This window comes from Bactrocera latifrons, unplaced genomic scaffold, assembly GCF_001853355.1.
Source record: "Bactrocera latifrons isolate USDA-ARS-PBARC rearing strain unplaced genomic scaffold, ASM185335v1 scaffold_381, whole genome shotgun sequence".
Taxonomy (NCBI): Eukaryota; Metazoa; Arthropoda; class Insecta; order Diptera; family Tephritidae; genus Bactrocera; species Bactrocera latifrons.
This window is the reverse complement of record NW_017537025.1, coordinates 174,937-194,287: the sequence shown is the minus strand read 5'-3', so window position 1 is coordinate 194,287 and position 19,351 is coordinate 174,937. Positions and strand designations below refer to the sequence as shown.

The following is a 19,351-nucleotide window of genomic DNA, read 5'->3' as shown; positions in this document are numbered from 1 at the left end:
AACGGGGTTAGATCGCCGAAATGACAGCCCATGGTCGGATGAAATCCGAGTCAATTCCGGTACGTAGAACCGGCTGTCGTGGGAATTGGATTTTATCCTGTCGAGATGCCCCGTTAGATGCTATTTTAAGGCTGTGTATTCGTAGTTAAATTAGTTATATTCAAATGCCCATAGATGTGCTATTCGGGTGACCAAGGCATTTTAGAGCGAGTTGAAGTTTTTCAATTAATACTAATAATTCGTGAATCGTGAATGGATAAATTAATAAACAAGTAATTATATGTTTAGCCCTTTTTAATCTTTTAAAGATCTTTGTCAATTAGCCGGTTGTAATTCATAATTGAAAAACTGTCTGGGAGAAACTTGTATTTAACATGATCATTACATCTTTTCATTATAAAATACTAATGTTAATAAAATACGATTTTTATTTTACAGGTTAAAATTCCTCTGAAAACTTCGTCAAATTTGAGAGCTAGAGATATTGATGTTACAATAGGAAAGTCCTCAATCAAAGTTGGTTTAAAAAACCAGGAACCTATAATTAACGGCAAACTTTGTGCAGAAGTGAAACAAGACGATTCGGTTTGGGTGCTGCAGGATAGCAATACTGTTCTCATTACGCTAGAAAAGGTACATATGCACACACAAATTAATATTAGGAGCAGTAAACTTGGTTGGAATAATTACGTTTACATTTTGCTACAACATACGAGTTACTCGTGCTCTTTATTAACAACTTCTCTTATGGTGTTGCTCATTCGATTCACACGAATAACGCGAGTCGAAATACTTTCTGCTATTTTCCTTCCTATCATTTTCTCAATATCTAGTACTCTTCTTTTCCGCGGTACATCAAAATATTTTTTATTATCAAACTCTTTTCGGCATTGTCTCAAATATCTCTGTTATTTGATGCATATGTGCTGATATGTTTTCATATTAAAAACCTATAAACTGTTGATAACATTTAAATTCATTGTAAATATTTACTTGAAGAAATTTCAAAACGAAAAGAAATGCCAAATACAATAAAATAATCAATATCAGCAAATATTCACAAATTAGTAAATTATTTAGAGAAATTGTCGTAATCACATTCTATGATACGAATAATCTTTAGTGTGAAAATCATAAACTTTTCATCTTTTTAGATTAATAAAATGAATTGGTGGGACCGTTTAGTTGCAACAGATCAACCTATATCAACACGTAAAATTAATCCAGAACCTTCAAAACTTTCTGATTTGGATGGCGAAACACGAAGTTTGGTTGAGAAAATGATGTACGATCAACGTCAAAAAGAAATGGGATTGCCAACCAGCGAAGACAAAAGAAAAATGGAAATAATGGAGAAGTAATTATTATTGTAAATAATCGTTTTCTTTAACTAGTTTAAATATATTTATTTTTAGGTTTAAAATGCAGCATCCTGAAATGGATTTCTCGAATTGCAAATTTAACTGATGCTACTTTTTAAGAGTTATTTTGTATTAGTTTTGTACATATCTCCATGCCTATACTTTTGAATAAAAAAAACTGTGGCAAAGTCATTTCTTCGCGATTTTAACAAAAAATAATTTGTTGCGCAAAGTCAAAGATATGCATACCTCATAAAATAAATGGCATTTCATTCATTTTCATTCAACAGTACATTCAATACAACATGAAAAATGACGACGTCATCTAGGTGACGAGGTGGTCAGTGTCATGCGGAGACTCGTTGCATGCAGGACATACATTAGGTATGTCAGAGTCTTTTGTGGATAAGTAGGAGTTTAACCTGCTACAATATCCAGAACGAAGTTGCGCAAGGGTCACTCGCGATTCTCGCGGCAACTCGAGCTCTTTGTCTGCTATTGGTGGTGCTTTGACTCCCAAGTACGCTATTCACGGGAAGGGAGTCGGTGAAGGTGTTGATGGCTCCACTGTGAAAGGCGGTCATTTCCTGTCGAAAGTCTGTTGCGTCCGAGGTCCTGTCGGCGAATTGTACGTATCATGGAATGGCCTCTTGATGCTCCTAGGAGGCGGTTCCGCTCTAAGCAGATGACTGCAAGGATGATTTCTACGAAAACATCCAAGCAGGAACTGCTTGGAGAGGAGTTCATTATGCTCTTTAACTGGGAGCATAAGCGTCTTGTGAGACATAGTGATGTAGGTATTCGATAGGAGACATCAAAAGGCATCCCGTCGTGATCTGGAGTGCTGTATTCTGGCAGGTCTGGAGTTTCCTCATCTGCGTGTTACTGCATCCAGGCGACCATATGGGTGCTGCGCAGTTAAGGACCGGGCGGCCGATTGCCTTGTAAGTTGCCAACAACGTTTCTTTGTCTTTTCCCCATGGGCTGCCGGCTAGCGACTTTAGGATTTTGCTCTGTACTTTGGCAATAATCGCGGTCGTATGGGGAGAGAAGGAGCATAGACTGTTGAAGGTGACATCTAAAATCTTAGGGTTATTGACAGTCGGAATTTGGCGCCGTCGACTGCAGTATTAAGTTCCAGTCTATACTCCTTCGTCCGGTTCGTGAATATGGTCGCTGTAGATTTGATGGGGGAAAGTTGAAGGTTCCGTGCAGTGAGGAAACGAGAAAAGTCGGTGAGGTAGTTGTTTACCTTCGAACACATGCCATCGATTCCATTGCCCGGCGTCAATATCGTACAGTCWTCTGCGTACGAGGTTATGGAAACCCCCTCAGGTGGTTGTGGGAGTTTCGAGATGTAGAAGTTAAACAGTAGCGGTGAGAGGAGAGGACACCACTCTGCGGAACCGCCTGTTTAATTCTTCTCAATTTAGATGTACCTCGAAATAGTACGGATAACTGACGACCATTCAAATAGTTCATGGTCCACCTCTTGAGCCCTGGAGGAMGYGTGGTTTTCTCAATGTCCTGCAGTAGCGTTGTGTGRTTGACCGTGTCAAAAGCTTTTGACAGGTCAAACGCAACGAGGATCGTTCTCTCACAGGGTGGTTTCTGGTTGAGGCCACGAACTATCTGAGCGTTTATGACGCTAAGTGCTGTGGTGGTACTGTGCACTTTTCGGAATCCATGCTGGTGGCTGGTTAGGCTCACGTGGGGAGTGAAGGTCGGGAGTAACAAGACCTCAAGTGTCTTCACTACTGGGGAGAGGAGAGTTATCGGTCGATAAGATTCCCCTTTGTTGGCGGGTTTCTCAGGTTTCAGTAGTGGGACCATTCTTCCGGACCTCGCTTTGTTGATGACACCCTGAACCTCCTCATCAGTGAAAGTAAGTGGCGCGCCGTCGTTTGGCGTTTTGCGCAGCCGTCGGTTAAMACATCGTTTGGCTTTGTCTACCGAAGGGTGCAGTGTAAACTGCTGGCTAAAATAGCACGCGCACTTCTTCGGGTCCGAAGAGGCATGAATTGAACATCAAATCGGTCGTCAAGACTCTTCGGGTTAGACAAAGTTTTGACAGTTGACATCGATATTGTGATAAGTTACGGTTTTGCTCATCCAGCATATTTTTTTCCAAAGCTCCGTTGCTTGCATTTACATTATTATTTCTGGAATCATGAAAATTGTGCACATGTACTGGAGCATAAGTAATTAATTTAATTTAGTAGCCTTAATTTTGCTAGCATTCGTTGTAAAAGTATTTTTCGAAGTCTTAATTGAAATTCTAACCAGTATTGTAAAATCATTGTCTTCTTTTAAATCAGTAAATATCTAACTGATTTGGGTCTTCCTTGCGATAACGGCAACAATATTCTCGACACTACGTGCACTTCTTTGTCTCACTGGCACGGAGGCATTTTGTACTATGCCTGTGGGTTCTAATTTTTCCACTACACCATCAATTGTTAATCTGACAGGACGATTATGACGACCATAAATTAGGCATAGCGCTATTAAAGTTAAGGCCGCTGACTCCGAATTTCGGTAGTAAATTGTAATAATTTCATCTCTTTGTTGGATCGTATATCTTTTCATGATGAAATGGCAAACATTACAGAAGAAAAATGCCAAAAGAGCGGAAAAAGTATGGCGTCGTTGTCCCTTTCGCTCTACTTTTGTAGCGTCCCTATTGAACAACCCAATGTACCATACATATATGTATGCACCCCCGTCAAGAAAGTATCGGAACTTTATAAATAAAACGAAATTTTTTTGCCCGGAGTGCCCGGAAGGCACTTTCCGGGATGGCCTTCAGCTCTTGCGTCTAATTTGTTTTGATGCCAATGGAGAAAGGTAAAAATGAATACGGTGCTTGCTCAATGATATTTGTTGAGTGTTTGGCCAAAATTTAACACGAGTACGTCGATTTTAATTTTAAAATACGACAAACTACTGAGGTCAACTGGCATAAACAGCTGCTGTAAACACACTTGTTGACAGATAACGCTAATTTTTGGCATCATAATTAGGGATAGTTGTAGGGGGAAAAAATCTACCTGTCTTCCATATAAGCGAAGAATTCCTGATACTTTCTATACATATTTACATATATTGGTATTGTTATTTACTGATATTTCATTTCTATGTTTTAATTGGGATATGTTACCTTAGGTTGGAGATGCAAGGTATGTATGTCACCTCCGTGGTATCGGTAAATGACCTAGGGCCTTCGTGGTCTGTGAGAAATCCTAACAGACCTCTTGGCCTCGGATTTGACTCGCACTATAATATCAGGGTTGAAGCTTTGTTGGACTTGGTTGTACCCTATGTTAGTGGTCAAAGTATTCCGTCACCTGAATATATGTAAGTGACATCCTACAAAAATGGTTGATATACTAAAGTCGAGACAGAGTCCGTCCCATTTAAACTCTGACAGGCCGCGGAGTACTGGGGCAGAACTCTGCCAGCAGGAACGTAGGTAAGGTTGAGGAACTTATGCTAGGTTCATGGTAGGTTCGGGGACCAAATGTAAAAGCTCGCGGGGGTCGAGAAGACCAACCCGTTCTATTATTAGAGCTCTTGATAAATTTTAAGTCGAAGTTAATCACTAACATATCAGAATAGCCTCCTTTCCGATACTGGATACTGTGGCTAACAACCTTTGAGAAACTTAAGAATGAGGCGGTCAGGTGGTTACCTAGGCGGGCGATGTACATCTAATAAAATGAAAGTTCCTAAACACCATTTACGATATAAAATGGGCAGATAGAAATGGATTAGCTATGGCTATTCAAAATAAAACTGAACTAGTTTCATTTACTACTAGGTAAAAAATCAGTAATGTTATTTGAGTCAATGGACAAATTAAAGTACTTACAACCTATTTTATATTTCATGAAAGGGAAATGATGAGGAGAACATGAGGAATGCTTCTATATCTTGTAGAGGAGCAATTGAAAACAAATGTGGTTCTCTGGTTCTATAAAACCGTCAATGCTATTCTACATATGGGATCTGAAGATATAACTTGTAAGTACTTTCGGCGAATGCTGATATCAGACTTAGGTATGTTGGGTATATGAGGTGCCGGTAATTCTATACTACTTCGATTGCATTCATTACAATCTGGATAACTGCATCGCGGAATTTTCATCTAAAATATTTCTATTATATAATATAACGTTTATTTGCATATTACTTACAAAAACAGAAAATAAAATTTAAATTTCAATAGGCATTTATGTACCTTTTTCTCTTCACATCGGATCTAATTACCACTCAAATCTCTTACAAGCATGCTTGAGTCTGTTAGGCCGTAATGTGCTTTTAAGATTTTCAAAGGAAGAGTTTATTAAAACGTAAATTGCTTGCTGATAAGGCAACTCATAAACACTAAACTTATTGAAACGGATTTATTCCAAAGAAGGTATTAGACAATAGATATACGAGAAATATGTTTTTTTATTAACCATTTTCAAATTGATTAAATTACAAAGGTTCTTTTGTTTAAAAGACATGATATAATGTACAAGTTTTTTAAATAAATAAAACTGAATATTAAACAAACAATCAAAGTTTTTATAAATATATGTATAAACAAAATTTATTATATATAAAACTTTAGTTATTTAGAAAATTATCATTAGGTACAAGTCTAATTAAGGAAAGAAATAATGCAACCAAATAGAACATAACAGCACTAAAAGAGAGATGGTTATCCCTAATATGTACATGGAACGTGTTAAGTATTTTTCTGTGTTAACCATCGGTTGTGGAGAATTCTTTTGTACATTACCTAAGGATATATCACTAAATATTTCATCATCGGGCAAACCCTCTAAGTCTGCAACAATATTTTCTAAACTAATATCTAAATCGAGAACTTGTTTAGCTTGGGCCACAGCTACTGTTGGCGCTTCTCCACGAAATATATACTCTGAGAATTGTATTGGATTGATTGTTCCATCAGCGAATAAGTTAAAGAAAACACGTCGCGGAGGTTCACTTATGAAAACAGAGTCGTTGTTAACATGAGGATCGGTTAATCCGTCACAATAAACTTGAATTCTGGCCGCTAATGAACGTAATATATCATTCTGTACATATCGCTTAACATCACCCAATGTGTTTTTATTGCTGCACCAAATTCTCGAAAAAATAATGCCAGAAAGTCGAATTGTCCCATTGAATTTCCGTACTTTGACCGAGTGCTCATTATATTGATGACATTTTACTGGTAAAAATATTGTAGCTTTGTAATTTTCATTTGCGACTTTCTTTCGATTGTTTGCTGCGAACCCATCCAGAGATAATGATTCATCCACCCAAATGTTTTCTATAAACATTTCACTTTCGGATAAACTTCGTTTCATTGCTAACAAGGCACGTTGAAATTGATTCTCTATATTAATTCTCTGGGAATCATCAAATATTGGAAATATTTCATCCAATTCATAGCAACATTCAAAAGTATGCCAGTCTATAGGTTTATCTATGAACTGACAATTCATGGATGCAAACGAGCCGCCCCTGCAAAAAAGAGAAATAATAATAATTAATTTTCTAGTAAACATGTCCCACGAACATCAATAAAGTAAGTAAACACATAATATATTTTTAAAACTTAATGTTATTTTTTTCATATCTTACCGCCGGCGGGTAAAGTAAAGACTTGCATTGAGTGAAAACTATTTCATTTTATTCTCCATATGATTGTTTGTCATTCCCATAAAATTTTTAAATGGTTCAGGAATTCAAACATACGCTATATCAGACCGAACATATGTAGCTATCCAACGCCTTTTCGAGAATAATTATCTCATAACAGCAAATGCCCACACAAAAAAATTGCATGTGTATTTGTTAGTTATCTATGTTATGTGAGCACATTTATGTCTAAGGACCGTTTTCTCAACACCGGATTGTAGCTTTAAATAACAGATCCGTTTTCACCAAGTTATAGTTAGATTACCAACACCATCCAAAATTTCCATACGTATGGGAAGTTTTCCGAGCATATTCCAAGCAGAGATAAACCTCCAACGCAACGAACGAATCGCCATTCTTAGCGACAGTCAAGAGTCCCTTAAAAGCCGTTCTAACGACAGTCGGGTATACGAAAACCGGAACGGACCCGGTTTTTATCCAACTAAGGACTGTCAACTCGGCAGAAATTTGTCGTTACAACAGCAACAAAAACAAAAGTCCCTTAAAAGCAATCAGTGTTTTAACCGAACAAATTTCCCCACTTGGGAGAAGTACTAAAAAGATTTATCTTGAGTAAATTTGATTGATATAACCAATCAAAATGTTAAGATATGTATGTAGATTAAACCAACTATAGGCCGCCGCTACGCCCACTTTTTATAAATTTTCAGCGTCATATCGCCAACCGTTAGGTGAACAAAACTATTACATTCTATAGCAACATGTTGCGAGAGTATAAAAATTTAAAAAATAAACTTTGCTTATTGTACTTACGTCATATCATTCGTATAAGCTTGACAAATTGCTTTCTTGCTTGCTGCTGAATATGCCAGAAATATCAAAGCTGGATTCTCTTCATCAACTGAGGTACAGAAAACATTACCCTGAAAGAGTATACTGTAATAAAAATATTTAAGTTTTTGATATCTTTACGATAGAAGACTTTCTTACTTGTGCAACTCGTGCAACATTTTCTTTGCAGCAATATTTGTATTTTCATCACCAAAGTTCTGCTTCTCACTGGTAACAAAAACGCCTTTAAAATAAGAAATGAATTTTAAAACACTGTTTTGTATAAAAATTATTATACAAATAGATACTATTTTTGTCTATAATTATAGACTATAAAGTCCTTCTTAAGAATACAAATAAATATTAAGGGATAAGAGTAGACAGCACTTTTGTATTTTCTTAAAGTCAAATATAAGCTGCGCAACTATGCAATTAACTCCCCGCTATTTCACAATATATTACTCCAGCAGTTACTGGTGAATAATATCCATCATAGACATTTGAAACAGAAACTGCGTTTGAACATTAGTAACTTTGTTTATGTGTCATACATTTTTGATTGAGCGAATATGTTGGTTTTCTTCTTTCAGTCAAGGAAACCGGCATCTGAAGCAACTTGTGAACTCTAAACACTTTAGCGTTTAACGTTGGTGTTGTTGTTGTAATGGCAGAATTCTGCCGAATTGACAGTCCTTGGGAGGATAAAAATCCGGGTCCGTTCCGGTTTTCGTAGACCCGACTGTCGTGGGAACGCGTTTAATTGCTTCAATCGGTGATTTCGATAATAACGACCGTCCGCGCGAAAGACGGCTAAAAATCTTCGAAGACGGTAAATTGAAGGCATTGCTCAATCCGGATCCGTGCCAAATGGAAGAAGACTTCAACATTGGGAGTAACCCGCGAAGCCACTTCAAAGTGACTATATGCACTAGGAATAATTCTAAAACGATCAAGCAATGCGCGAACAACGGTCTCAATACCAGTCTTGTTCTTCTTTACTGGCGTAGACACCAGCCGCTTTTATAGCCGAGTTAACAACAGCGCGCCAGTCATTTCTTCTTTTCGCTACGTGGCGCCAATTGGATATTCCAAGCGAAGCCAGGTCCTTCTCCACTTAGTCTTCCAACGGACAGGAGGTCTTCCTCTTCCTCTGCTTCCCTCGGCGGGTACTGTGTCGAATACTTTCAAAGCTGGAGTGTTTTCGTTCATCCGGACGACATGACCTAGCCAGTGTAGCCGTTGTCTTTTAATTCGCTCAACTATGTCAATGTCGTCATATATCTCGTACAGCTCATCGTTCCATCGAATGCGATATTCGCCGTGGCCAACGCGCAAAGGACCATAAATCTTTCGCAGAACTTTCCTCTCGAAAACTCGCAACGTCCACTTATCAGTTGTTGTCAATGTCCAAGCCTCTGCACCATTTAGCAGGACGGGACTTATGAGTGACTTATAGAGTTTGGTTTTTGTTTGTCGATAGAGGACTTTACTTCTCAATTGCTTACTCAGTCCGAAGTAGCACCTGTTGGCAAGAGTTATCCTGCGTTCGATTTCCAGGCTGATATTGGTGTTTATGGTGTTTCCCAAATATAAGAAACTATCTACAACTTCAAAGTTATGAATGCCAACAGTGACGTGAAAGCCAAGTCGCGAGTGTGACGACTGTTTGTTTGATGACAGGAGATATTTCGTTTTGCTCTCGTTCAGACACATTTGTTTTGTTTCCTTGCTCAGTCTGGAGAAAGCAGAACTAACGGCGCGGGTGTTAAGGCCGATGATATCAAGATTTGGCGCATGAATATCTGGTCGGTTATTGACTTGCCAGATCTAAAGCCACACTGATAAGGTCCAATCAGTTTGTCTTCCTTTTGTGGATACCGCAGAGCACGCTTAAATTCCAATCGTTGGGCATGCTTTCGTCCGACCATATTTTACAAAGAAGCTGTTACATGCTCCTTATCAGTTCTTCGCCGTTTGAATAGCTCGACCGGCAGTCCATCGAACCCCGCTGCTTTGTTCTTCTTCAGGAGGATAATTGCTGTTCGAACTTCTTCATGGCCGGGCAATGGAACATCTGCTCCATCGTCATCGATTGGGGAATCGGGTTCGCCATTTCCTCGCGTTGTACGTTCACTGCCATTCATCAGGCTGGAGAAGTGTTCTCTCCATAATCTAAGTATGCTCGGGGCATCGGTGACTAGATCACCTTTGGGGGGTTCTACAAGAGTATGCTCCAGTTTTGAAACCTTCTGTTAGTCGACAAATTTTTTCGTAGACAGGGAGAATGTCTACCACAGCTCGAAAGATAACCATTACAAATATTTATTTCAGCATTTACACGAAGCCAATAAACTTTCATGAGCATATGGAGTAATCAACAAAGGAGCTCAACTAGGCAACATGACTACTACTCGGATCAAGCGAAATAATGATGGAAGCCTAGTCTGCACAAATAACTTAACTTATCGACGGCGAGATCGACCACTGGATACTATCCTAGAATATCAGGGCATATCTTTCCGTGACAGATATACGATTCGACATTCCGCAAAAGGAACGACGAAGCCCCACCAAAATTAAGGGTGCTCTAATAGCTCGCATGATACTACCATGTTGTTGTTGTTGTAACGGCAGAATTCTGCCGAGTTGACAGTCCTTGGCCGGATAAAAATCCGGATCCGTTCCGGTTTTCGTAGACCCGACTGTCGTGGGATACTACCATCGCTAGGTGTGTTTCGTAATCTTTGAATCAGGAAATCACCTGTTTTTTATTTCTAAGGACAACTGTAAATTTGTTAAATTCACAGGATTTACCGAGAACCTCTTCACCACACTATCCATTATGGATAAAATCGTTGGCGAATAAAAATTTCATCAGAAAGAATTACGGACCATCATCTCACCTGCACGTTTATCGGTCTTTAATAATGCAGAAAAATAATCATTATACCTGCGAAAAACACCGCACTTCGATAAAACATAATGCCTCATGAATAGAAAATATCAAATATTATCTTTCCATAAATGTGTTATTAAGGCAATACACTAACCTTTGGGTACTTACACCATCAACTTTATTTGCTTACACCCAAACGGGGTGTAATACAGCGCCCAACCTAACTGCTAAAACATCATTGTGACTTCACATATGACCTTTTCTTACGTACCTTGTACATTAAATGAGCCAGGACACATTTTGCTGGCGGCAGTCCACTGCGTAGCTAAAGCTTGGGTGCTGATATCGGCTATGGAGGTTGGTCCTTGTAATAATTCATTCTCGTTGGCTTTTAGTAAGATTTCCATGTCCTCTTCACAGTTTTTTGCAAGATGTACTACTAAGAAGCTTTCCGATTTAACATTCTATAAATATAAAATTACAGAAAACATCAGATTATTAAGGATTGTTGAGAATATCAATGCAGATTTGCTTAGTCGCCAGAATAGCAACCAAATTCGTATTTTCAAGGATCTCGCTGGATATTATTATATTTTAGTTTTCAATAGAATTACAATCATATTTGGTATCTTATTAACTTATATTATAGATAGATTAAGGCTGGAGGAAGTTATTTCGAGGATCTAACCCTGCCTGGATAGGTAAGTAATAAATTAATGCGGTCATCACTTTTAGGGAACACGTAGCAGTAAGGTTGCTCGGTATCCTCCTGGTCCTGTTCCATTAACGCCAAATGTTACACCTGGAATAGTTGGAGCCAACTTAAGGCCATCGCATTACGTATATTTTGAATTTTCTAACAATGTTTTTAAATTTTGGGCTATATTTGGGAATTGATTACAGTGATCGTTTTTTATCCCTCCGACATAAACGTTAATGCGTATGGGTGAACATCTGAAATTATGCAAAGAGTAAATACAGATCGTATTTAAAATAAAATATTAATTAATTACTGAATCTGCCTAACAATGTTTATTCAACAGTTCTTGTCCTTTTATAGAAAATGGATAAAAAGCGAGACGTAACTGCAAGCAGTAGATATTCTAAAAGATCAAAATTTCTGGTTATTCCACAATAGCCAAAAATATTGGTAGTTCTAGATTGGCAGAACCACCACTGCCACCACTCGCTTCATTCCCGCTTTTAGAAATAGTGAACTACGAATTTGTGAGCAGCTGAAGCAGTAGGGAGCGCGGCTTCTTGCACCAGCGGCAGAATTATGCCGAGTTGACGCTCCGGTCAATTTGCCAAGGGATTAGCCAATGGGTTTGGATGTTCGCGAAGTTCAGATATATATCTCATTCTGCTGTCTTCTATCTCCATCTTTATCATATCAAGATGAATATTAATATAGATATGAACGTTTTCATTACGTATGTAAAGTATGGTGGTAAAACAGGAATTTTTTTTAAAAGCCTTAAAAACTTCATGTTAGTTATTTTACTCGCTGCATGTTTTCGCCATGTGAGCCTTCGATCCAGCTGAATCCCGACAAAAGTTACTTCATTCGCTTGGGGTACTGGAGCATTGTTTATTTTAACTGTCAGACACGTTTCTGGTCTTAGCGAGTATGTAATATGCCTGCATTTTTGCTCAATAATACTTTTACTCCAGTTGGCTAGCCATTCTTCGATAAAAGTTAAGAGCTGCTCTAATAGTCTTGATGCTCTAATGGGGCATTTGTTACGGCTCACTAGAGCTGTGTCATCTGCGAAAATAGATGCGTTAGTAGTTGTTGAAATGTCTGCTGTATATATTATGTACAGAATTGGACCTGGCACGTTACCACGAGGTACACCAGCCCTTATTACTCGTTCTTCTGATATGAAGTCTGCTACTTTAACTCTAAATTGCCTGTTTTTTAAATATGACTCCAAAGTTTTATGCAATCCGTAAGGTAAAACGTTTTTGATTTTCCATAAAAGGTCTACATGACAGACCTTACCGAACGCCTAACTAATTTTTAATTTTTTTTATATTTATTTTTATTTTATTTTTTTTTCATTCGACCAAGTTTGAAGATTTAACTAAAACACGTAGTTTTTCAYTTAGACGATTCTGTTGGGAATCATCCTACCAACGCGGGCATATCTTTTATCCAGACGGTCACCGGAAATGGCGTCGTAAAGGCCGACTTTTCCGGCGAATTTATTTCTTAAATATGGATCGAGCAATTTTTTTCGGACCTTTCGTACATTCTTGAGCACACTTTTGACAATACAGGGTAATTTTTTCATGCAGAAAAAGAAACAATTTGCGGTGATAATTACTCGGCTGCATAATTTTTTTCTCTGATAACTTTTTTCATTTAAAGTGTAAGATGTTATTTTCCACCAAAAATTCCGCCATTCTGTGGTTTTCACACCTTTAATAAAAAAATTCTAAACGTTATGCAGGTATTTTATACATATGTTAAAAATGTATACAAAGTTTTGACAGTGAACAAGGACTTTGAAAAATTAAATTTGAGAAAAACGAATTAAAAAAACCCTAACTTCTCCTTAAAATATATACATTTTTTTTTATTTCAGAAAAATTCTCACAAAATATTTAATTTTTTTATATGAGAAAAAAATTGTAACCCCTTAAGAGGATATTCTTGTTCAGAGGGTCAAATTTCGAGCGTTGTTTTGGCTTTTGGTAAAAAGAGTATTAGATAGTTTTACTATATTTTTTTTATCATTTATTTTTTTAAAAAGTTCACAAAAGTAATTAAAAAATGTTTATTGAGTTATAGGATTCTGGATTAGAAGAATGTCGCTATCTCAGTAAGTTGGAATTTAAAAAAAAAAAAACCTCTCAAAAATAAAGGTCGATTTTCCACTAATTTGTGGCATTTGTAACGGAAAAAGTAGTTTCGAAAAAAACGCTGTCAAAGCTACGTCGGCGGCTCAAACCGGTCAACGTCCGGCCAACGACATAAAAAGGGCAGTAACTTCGGAAATAAAATGAATTTTGGAAATCCCTTGCAGGGATATTTTTGAATATCTCACCTATCGAATCATAAAATAAATMAATTTTTTTTATATTTCCTTAAACTTTGGTATATCGAATAGTATTTGTTTACTTAATTTTGCTTATGTATTACAAGTGTTTGAACTCCTCCATTTTTGGCGCATTATCAGCAGAAAAACTGTCTGAGTTTCATTAATATCACTCACATATTAAAGTGAATGATTAAAATTAATATTATTTCGAGGTAAGAGGCAATTAGATTATTTATTATATGACGTTTTATCGAATAAAAGTTAGAAAATGTATTGGTTTTAATTTGTATAATGTACAAAGAAAGAGTTAGATCGAAATGACCTATATAGGAGGTAAGAATGGTAGCCGTTCGTTTCTGACCATTTACATTATTTGGCACAACAGTCGGTAAATTCAGCCTCCACAAGGAAACATCCCCACATGAATTGAGACTGGCCGACTTCGCCGGGGCCCGAAATATGTTTATCTGCAGTACTAAATTCCAGCATATAAAAATTCATCAAGTTACCTGGCTGTCTCCGGATTGAAAAACCACCAACCAGATCGATCATGTTGTGATAGACGGATGGCACGTCTCCAGTGTTTTAGATGTGCGTATTTTGTTGCAGTTAAGATGCGCACTCGCTTCTGTGCAGCAAAAACCGCACGTCAGCAAATACAAGGATGGTTCGACGTCGAGAATCTGCAATCAAAACAGATAGCCGAACGATTTTTCTACTCGACTTACACTCCTGCTCTCTGAGAGGACTTATCAACAACTCGGTATAGGGGAACTGAGGGACAACACTTCAGCATCCTTACGAACAGCATTTGCAGACAGAAAACGAAAGGGGCGTAAATGCGTGAGTATGAAGAGCTTGATAAGCTGGTCGACAGGGGTAATGCTCGAAAATTCTAAATGTGTCGACTAACAGAAGCTTTCAAAACCGGAGCATACTCATGTAAAACCCCCCAAGGTGATCTAGTAACCAGAGTCTACTAAAATTATGGATTACTTAAAATTCTTTCGTCTGAAGAACAACAAAACGAGGGGGCCGGATCGCCGGCTGAGCTATTCAAACACGGTGGCAAAGAACTGATCAGAAGCGTGGTTCTGCTTCTTTCTAAAATATGATGAGAAGAAATGATGCCCAACCATTGGAACGGTGATGTCAGTTTATTTTGACGAGGACATCAACCGGCTGGACAGTGGAACCTTCTCTATTGAGGGACCGGACATTCCAGGTGCATGGGGTGTCAGAAGGGGGATTTCTCTTCCGTTCCCTTTCATTGCGGGTCCCAAACCCAGCCCACAACCTTGTGGAGGCGATGTTTTGCCTTCAAACGGCGGTTTAGGCTACCCAGAGGATACTTGGTCAAAGACCGGAAGTCGTGAGCTGCTTGAGTCATATGTAAAATAATCGTTTCTGCCACTCCGAAGTGAATGGCGATCAGAGAACTTTCACTAAATAGCAAATAACTAACGACAGATCATAGGATTAACATAAAGTTGAACTTACCTGGCCTATGATAATGCCATAATTAAGACCACTGTCGCCACTGCACTTCTCCAGATATCCAACATCCAGTTTACTTAACAAAACAGACGCCATTATCATGTAAACGTGGTACACAATTAATAATATCAACAACAACTAAATCTAATGTCAGATTCAACAAATAATGTAGAAATTACCTTTGGTAAAACACCGACAATATAATCGATAAATATTCGCTAACTCATGATATGGATATACAACAGTTTATGGTATACTAACTGTAATGCTGTATGTATTGCCAACGGAGACTCCAAAGTCGGCTATTACACGAAGCAACTTTTGTAGCGGCAACTCTTGGTTTATGGGCGAGGGGGCGACGAGGAGAGGAGAATCGCGCCGAGTTTCCAGTGCTCAGCAAATCGCTTTGTGTTCTTATTAGTAACAGTTCGCTGCGACGGTTTTCTGCATTCGTGTTCTTTCTTTCGTAGTACATAGTTGCATTTGCGTATATTATTTTGAAATTAATATTTCGAATATATTTAAAAATATTTATTTCATCTTTTCGTACGTAATTTGCAAATATGTATACAAATATACATAATATAATTTAAATATTTTAGAAAATGGGGTGAAAAAATCTAATTAATTAAAGATATTGTGAAATGTATGGAGGAAGCCATACAAATTGATTCAGACGATAGTGAAGATCTGCTATATAACCTTTGTTTTAATTTTGAACTATAAATAAAATGTGTTTCTTAATTGACAGAACTGATTAATATATGTGATAGAGTGGCCCAAATACCTATAAAGAAAAAGAAACGACAAAGTTGGGTTAAAGTAAAGAGTTGACAATGGATTAAAGCAAAGTGAAAGAGAATGAGAAAAAACTTCGAACAGAGTTGCTCAACAGAGCATTCGTGCATTCGTGTGAATGCAATGGGCAACAGCAAAAGCAACAGCCCGAGAATCAGCAACAAAAGTTGCTTCGTGTAATAGCCGACCAAATAGTTAATGAATTCAATATATGCCATACAAAATTACAGATTAGTATAACATATATTGCATGCAATGTGCATGCAATGTGTTGTCAATTCAGCAGTGTGACAGTTCAGTTTCTATGATAATTAAGAAAAGGCAAGGTAAGGATTAACCAAGTTGTCGGCGACGGCATCTAACGAAAATTGTGCTGTAGCGATGGGATCGGACGAAAAGAAGAAGGGTGTTAGATGAGTGTGGTTTGTTGGGCATTCAAAGAGGTGGCCAATGCTCATTGCACGCAGAATATATATTGGATATGTAGGTGTCTATTCTAGATAAGTAGGAGTTTAACCTGCTACAAAACAAAGCTGCACAAAAGTCACTCTCATTTCTCGGGACAACTCGAACTCTTTGTCTATGATGGGTGGTGGTTTGACTCCGAGTATGTCATTCACTGGAAGAAAGTCGGTGAAGATGTTGACGCCTCTATTGTGAATGGCGGTCAGCGCTTTTAGGAAGATTGTTGCGTCGGAAGTCTGGTCGGCGTATACACTATGTAGGTGTTCAATAGGAGACATAAGGAGGCATCCAGTGCGTATCATCTGCGTTCCACTGCATCCAGCCGACCATATTTTTGCGGCGTAGTTGAGTACTGGCCGTCCAGTTGCCTTGTAAGTTGCCAACAACGTTTCTTTGCCTTTTCACAAGGCGATAATCAAAAGTTACACCAAACATCTTAGAGTTATTGACATTCGGAATCTTGCCGCCATCGACTGCAATATTAAGATCAAGGTTGTACTCCTTCTTGTAGTATGGATTTCCATCCAGAGAGAAAGCTAGAAAGGCCAGAGAGATAGCTGTTTGGCTTTAAACTCCCTCTGATGGCTGTGGGAGTTTCGAAATGTAGAAGTTAAACAATAGCGGGGGGAGGACACCACCTTACGAAAGTCCTTGTTTAATACTTCTCAAGTCTAATTTTTTCCTTGAAACAGTATGGATGATTGACGACCGCTTCTCTTCAGTCTTGAAGGGAGCGTAGTTTATTCAATGTCCTGCAGTAGCATTGTGTGACTGACTCTGTCAAAGGCTTTTTACAAGTCCAACGCTACGAGGATGGTCCTCTCATTCAGTTTTCTATTTGGGCGTTTGTCCAATTTCTCTTAAGTTAGAGTATTGGTAGTCGTGGAATATGTCCCTTTTCAACCGTTTGAAGGCTTGTCATTCGCATAGCAAATTAAGTGAGTTTCCGGCTAAAAGTCTATTAATTGTTCTCTTACATAACCTAACGCAATGAGACTTTTATTGGCCCACGGACGGTCTTAATTGCCTTGCCGAATCTCGTGAATGGATTACTACAGAAAAAACATATACCTGTTGCTGCTTCACCCTTTGATCCGTCAGTGAATATGTAAATTTTGCCGTTGGAACTGTCGATCACGGAACCATGAGCCCAATCTTTTCTACGGAAGAATAAAAATGAGTGTTTAACTCGAGTTCATTAATAAAGTCTAGTATAATATGCTCATAGCGACGCTTGGCTCCAGTGGTCTAAATTCGGAAGATGGTTGGCAGTAAGCATTGCCTTAAACCTTACTTGATGGTGTATTGGCTCGATGTCAAGGATAATCCCCAAATCCTTTGTTGAAGTAGTCTATCTTGGAACCAGCGTAAACACCACCAACAATGTCAGCCTGGAAATCCAACGCAGGATAACTACTACCAAAAGGTGCTACTTCCGACTGAGTAAGCAATTGAGAAGTAAAGTTCTCTCTCGACGAAAAAAAACCAAACTCCGTAAGACACTCATAATTTCCGTCCTGCCATATGATGCAGAGGCTTAGATGATGACAACAACTGATGAATTAACGTTGCGAGTTTTCAAGAGAAAAGTTCTGCGAAAGACTTACGACCCTTTGCGCGTTGGCCACGGCGAATATCGCATTCGATGGAACGATGAGCTGTATGAGATATATGACGACATTGACATAGTTTAGCGAATTAAAAGATAGCGGCGAAGCTGGCTAGGTCATGTTTTTCGGATGGACGAAAACACTCCAGCTCTGAAAGTATTCGGCGCTGTACCCGCCGAGGGAATGAGAGAAAGAGGAAGACCTCCACTCCAATATCCAATAGCGCCACGTAGCGAAAGGAAGAAACGACTATCGCGCTGTCATTAACTGAGCTAAAGTCGCGTAAGCGGTGTCTACGCCAATTAAGAAGAAGAAGTGAAGGATGGAATTATGTGTAGAAGATCACGCAAGTGAAGAAGTTCTTTGATCGCCACTCACTATGGAATGGCTAGAAACGGTTCCTTGACGTAAGACTCAAGCACCTTAGACCAAGTATCCTCTGGGTAGCCAAAAACCATCCGTTTGAAGGCGAGCTAAAGTAAGAAGGCGAACCACCACTCTCGACTTCAAAGCTTCCTTATGTTTATTGACAAAACGCACTTTGCTGCATAGAGGTTATTGCTAATCTTGACTGCAAGAAGATAGTGGTACGAGGCGAAGTAAGGACCTCGGAGCGTACGTACGTCTATCACAATATGATCGATCTGGTTGGTGGTTTTTCAATCCGGAGTTCGTGATAGATTGGTGAATTTTTCTATGTTGGAATCTAGTACAACAGATAACCATATTTCGGGCTCCGGTGAAGGATCACCCTCGATCCATTTGAGGATGTTTCATCGTAGAGGCTGAATTTACCGACCGTAGTGCCAAAGATACTTTCTTTGCCCACACTGGCGCTAAAGTCGCCAAGCACGATTTTAATATCGTGGGGAAATCCTTTTGTTCCTTTTCATGGGTGCGATTTTACGTGTTTGAGCCATATGGAAAAAAATCGTTTCTGGCCACTCTCATATGAATGGGTTGTGTTAAATCTTTCGCGTTCTTATCTACCATGATGATATTAGACTTTTCCATGAATTTCAATAAGTTGCAATTGGAGAACAATTATTTTAATCATAAAACTGAATAATATGTAAACGTTGTTCTTGCGTGTATCTTTCCATGATGAAATAGTAAACATTACTGAATACAATGAACATAAACTACAGATCATGACATTAAAAATGTACGAAAAAACACTTTGAA

General features: G+C 38.4%; 2 protein-coding genes across 4 annotated transcripts in view; one reads left to right on the top strand and one right to left on the bottom strand.

Annotated features, from left to right (window-relative positions):
- LOC108972154 (nuclear migration protein nudC) overlaps nt 1-1,623 on the top strand; it is an 8,108-nt gene extending 6,485 nt beyond the window's left edge. Inside the window, exons 4-6 of the mRNA XM_018938657.1 lie at nt 439-633; nt 1,155-1,357; nt 1,416-1,623. Of these exons, the coding sequence (XP_018794202.1) occupies nt 439-633; nt 1,155-1,357; nt 1,416-1,467 (450 nt within the window). The 3' untranslated portion in view covers nt 1,468-1,623. The remainder of the gene's footprint in view (nt 1-438; nt 634-1,154; nt 1,358-1,415) is intronic.
- A 4,344-nt stretch (nt 1,624-5,967) lies between these two features.
- On the bottom strand, nt 5,968-15,507 carry LOC108972168 (protein odr-4 homolog). Of its 3 annotated transcripts, none has more exons than XM_018938678.1 (7): nt 12,574-13,167; nt 11,763-12,517; nt 11,438-11,703; nt 11,021-11,213; nt 8,013-8,097; nt 7,836-7,958; nt 5,968-6,884 (listed from the first exon to the last, which is right to left on the bottom strand). In XM_018938678.1, the coding sequence occupies exons 3-7, from the start codon at nt 11,531-11,533 to the stop codon at nt 6,014-6,016; spliced, it is 1,368 nt and encodes a 455-aa protein (XP_018794223.1). In that variant the 5' UTR covers nt 11,534-11,703; nt 11,763-12,517; nt 12,574-13,167; the 3' UTR covers nt 5,968-6,013. The 3 variants fall into 3 exon arrangements, with proteins under 3 accessions (XP_018794223.1, XP_018794224.1, XP_018794222.1); XM_018938679.1 differs by having other exon boundaries at nt 5,971-6,884; nt 11,479-11,703; XM_018938677.1 differs by lacking the exons at nt 11,438-11,703; nt 11,763-12,517; nt 12,574-13,167 and adding an exon at nt 15,297-15,507 and having other exon boundaries at nt 5,972-6,884.
- Nucleotides 15,508-19,351: the final 3,844 nt, after the last annotated feature.

What these genes read in the sequence shown, in the direction of transcription:
- LOC108972168 (XM_018938677.1), bottom strand. Translation starts at nt 15,395, where the DNA reads ATGATAATGGCGTCTGTTTTGTTAAGTAAACTGGATGTTGGATATCTG. An exon ending in TGGCTCATTTAATGTACAAG is followed by an intron (nt 8,098 to 11,020) that starts GTACGTAAGAAA and finishes CTTATTTTAAAG; the next exon opens with GCGTTTTTGTTACCAGTGAG. An exon ending in GCTTATACGAATGATATGAC is followed by an intron (nt 6,885 to 7,835) that starts GTAAGTACAATA and finishes TCTTTTTTGCAG; the next exon opens with GGGCGGCTCGTTTGCATCCA.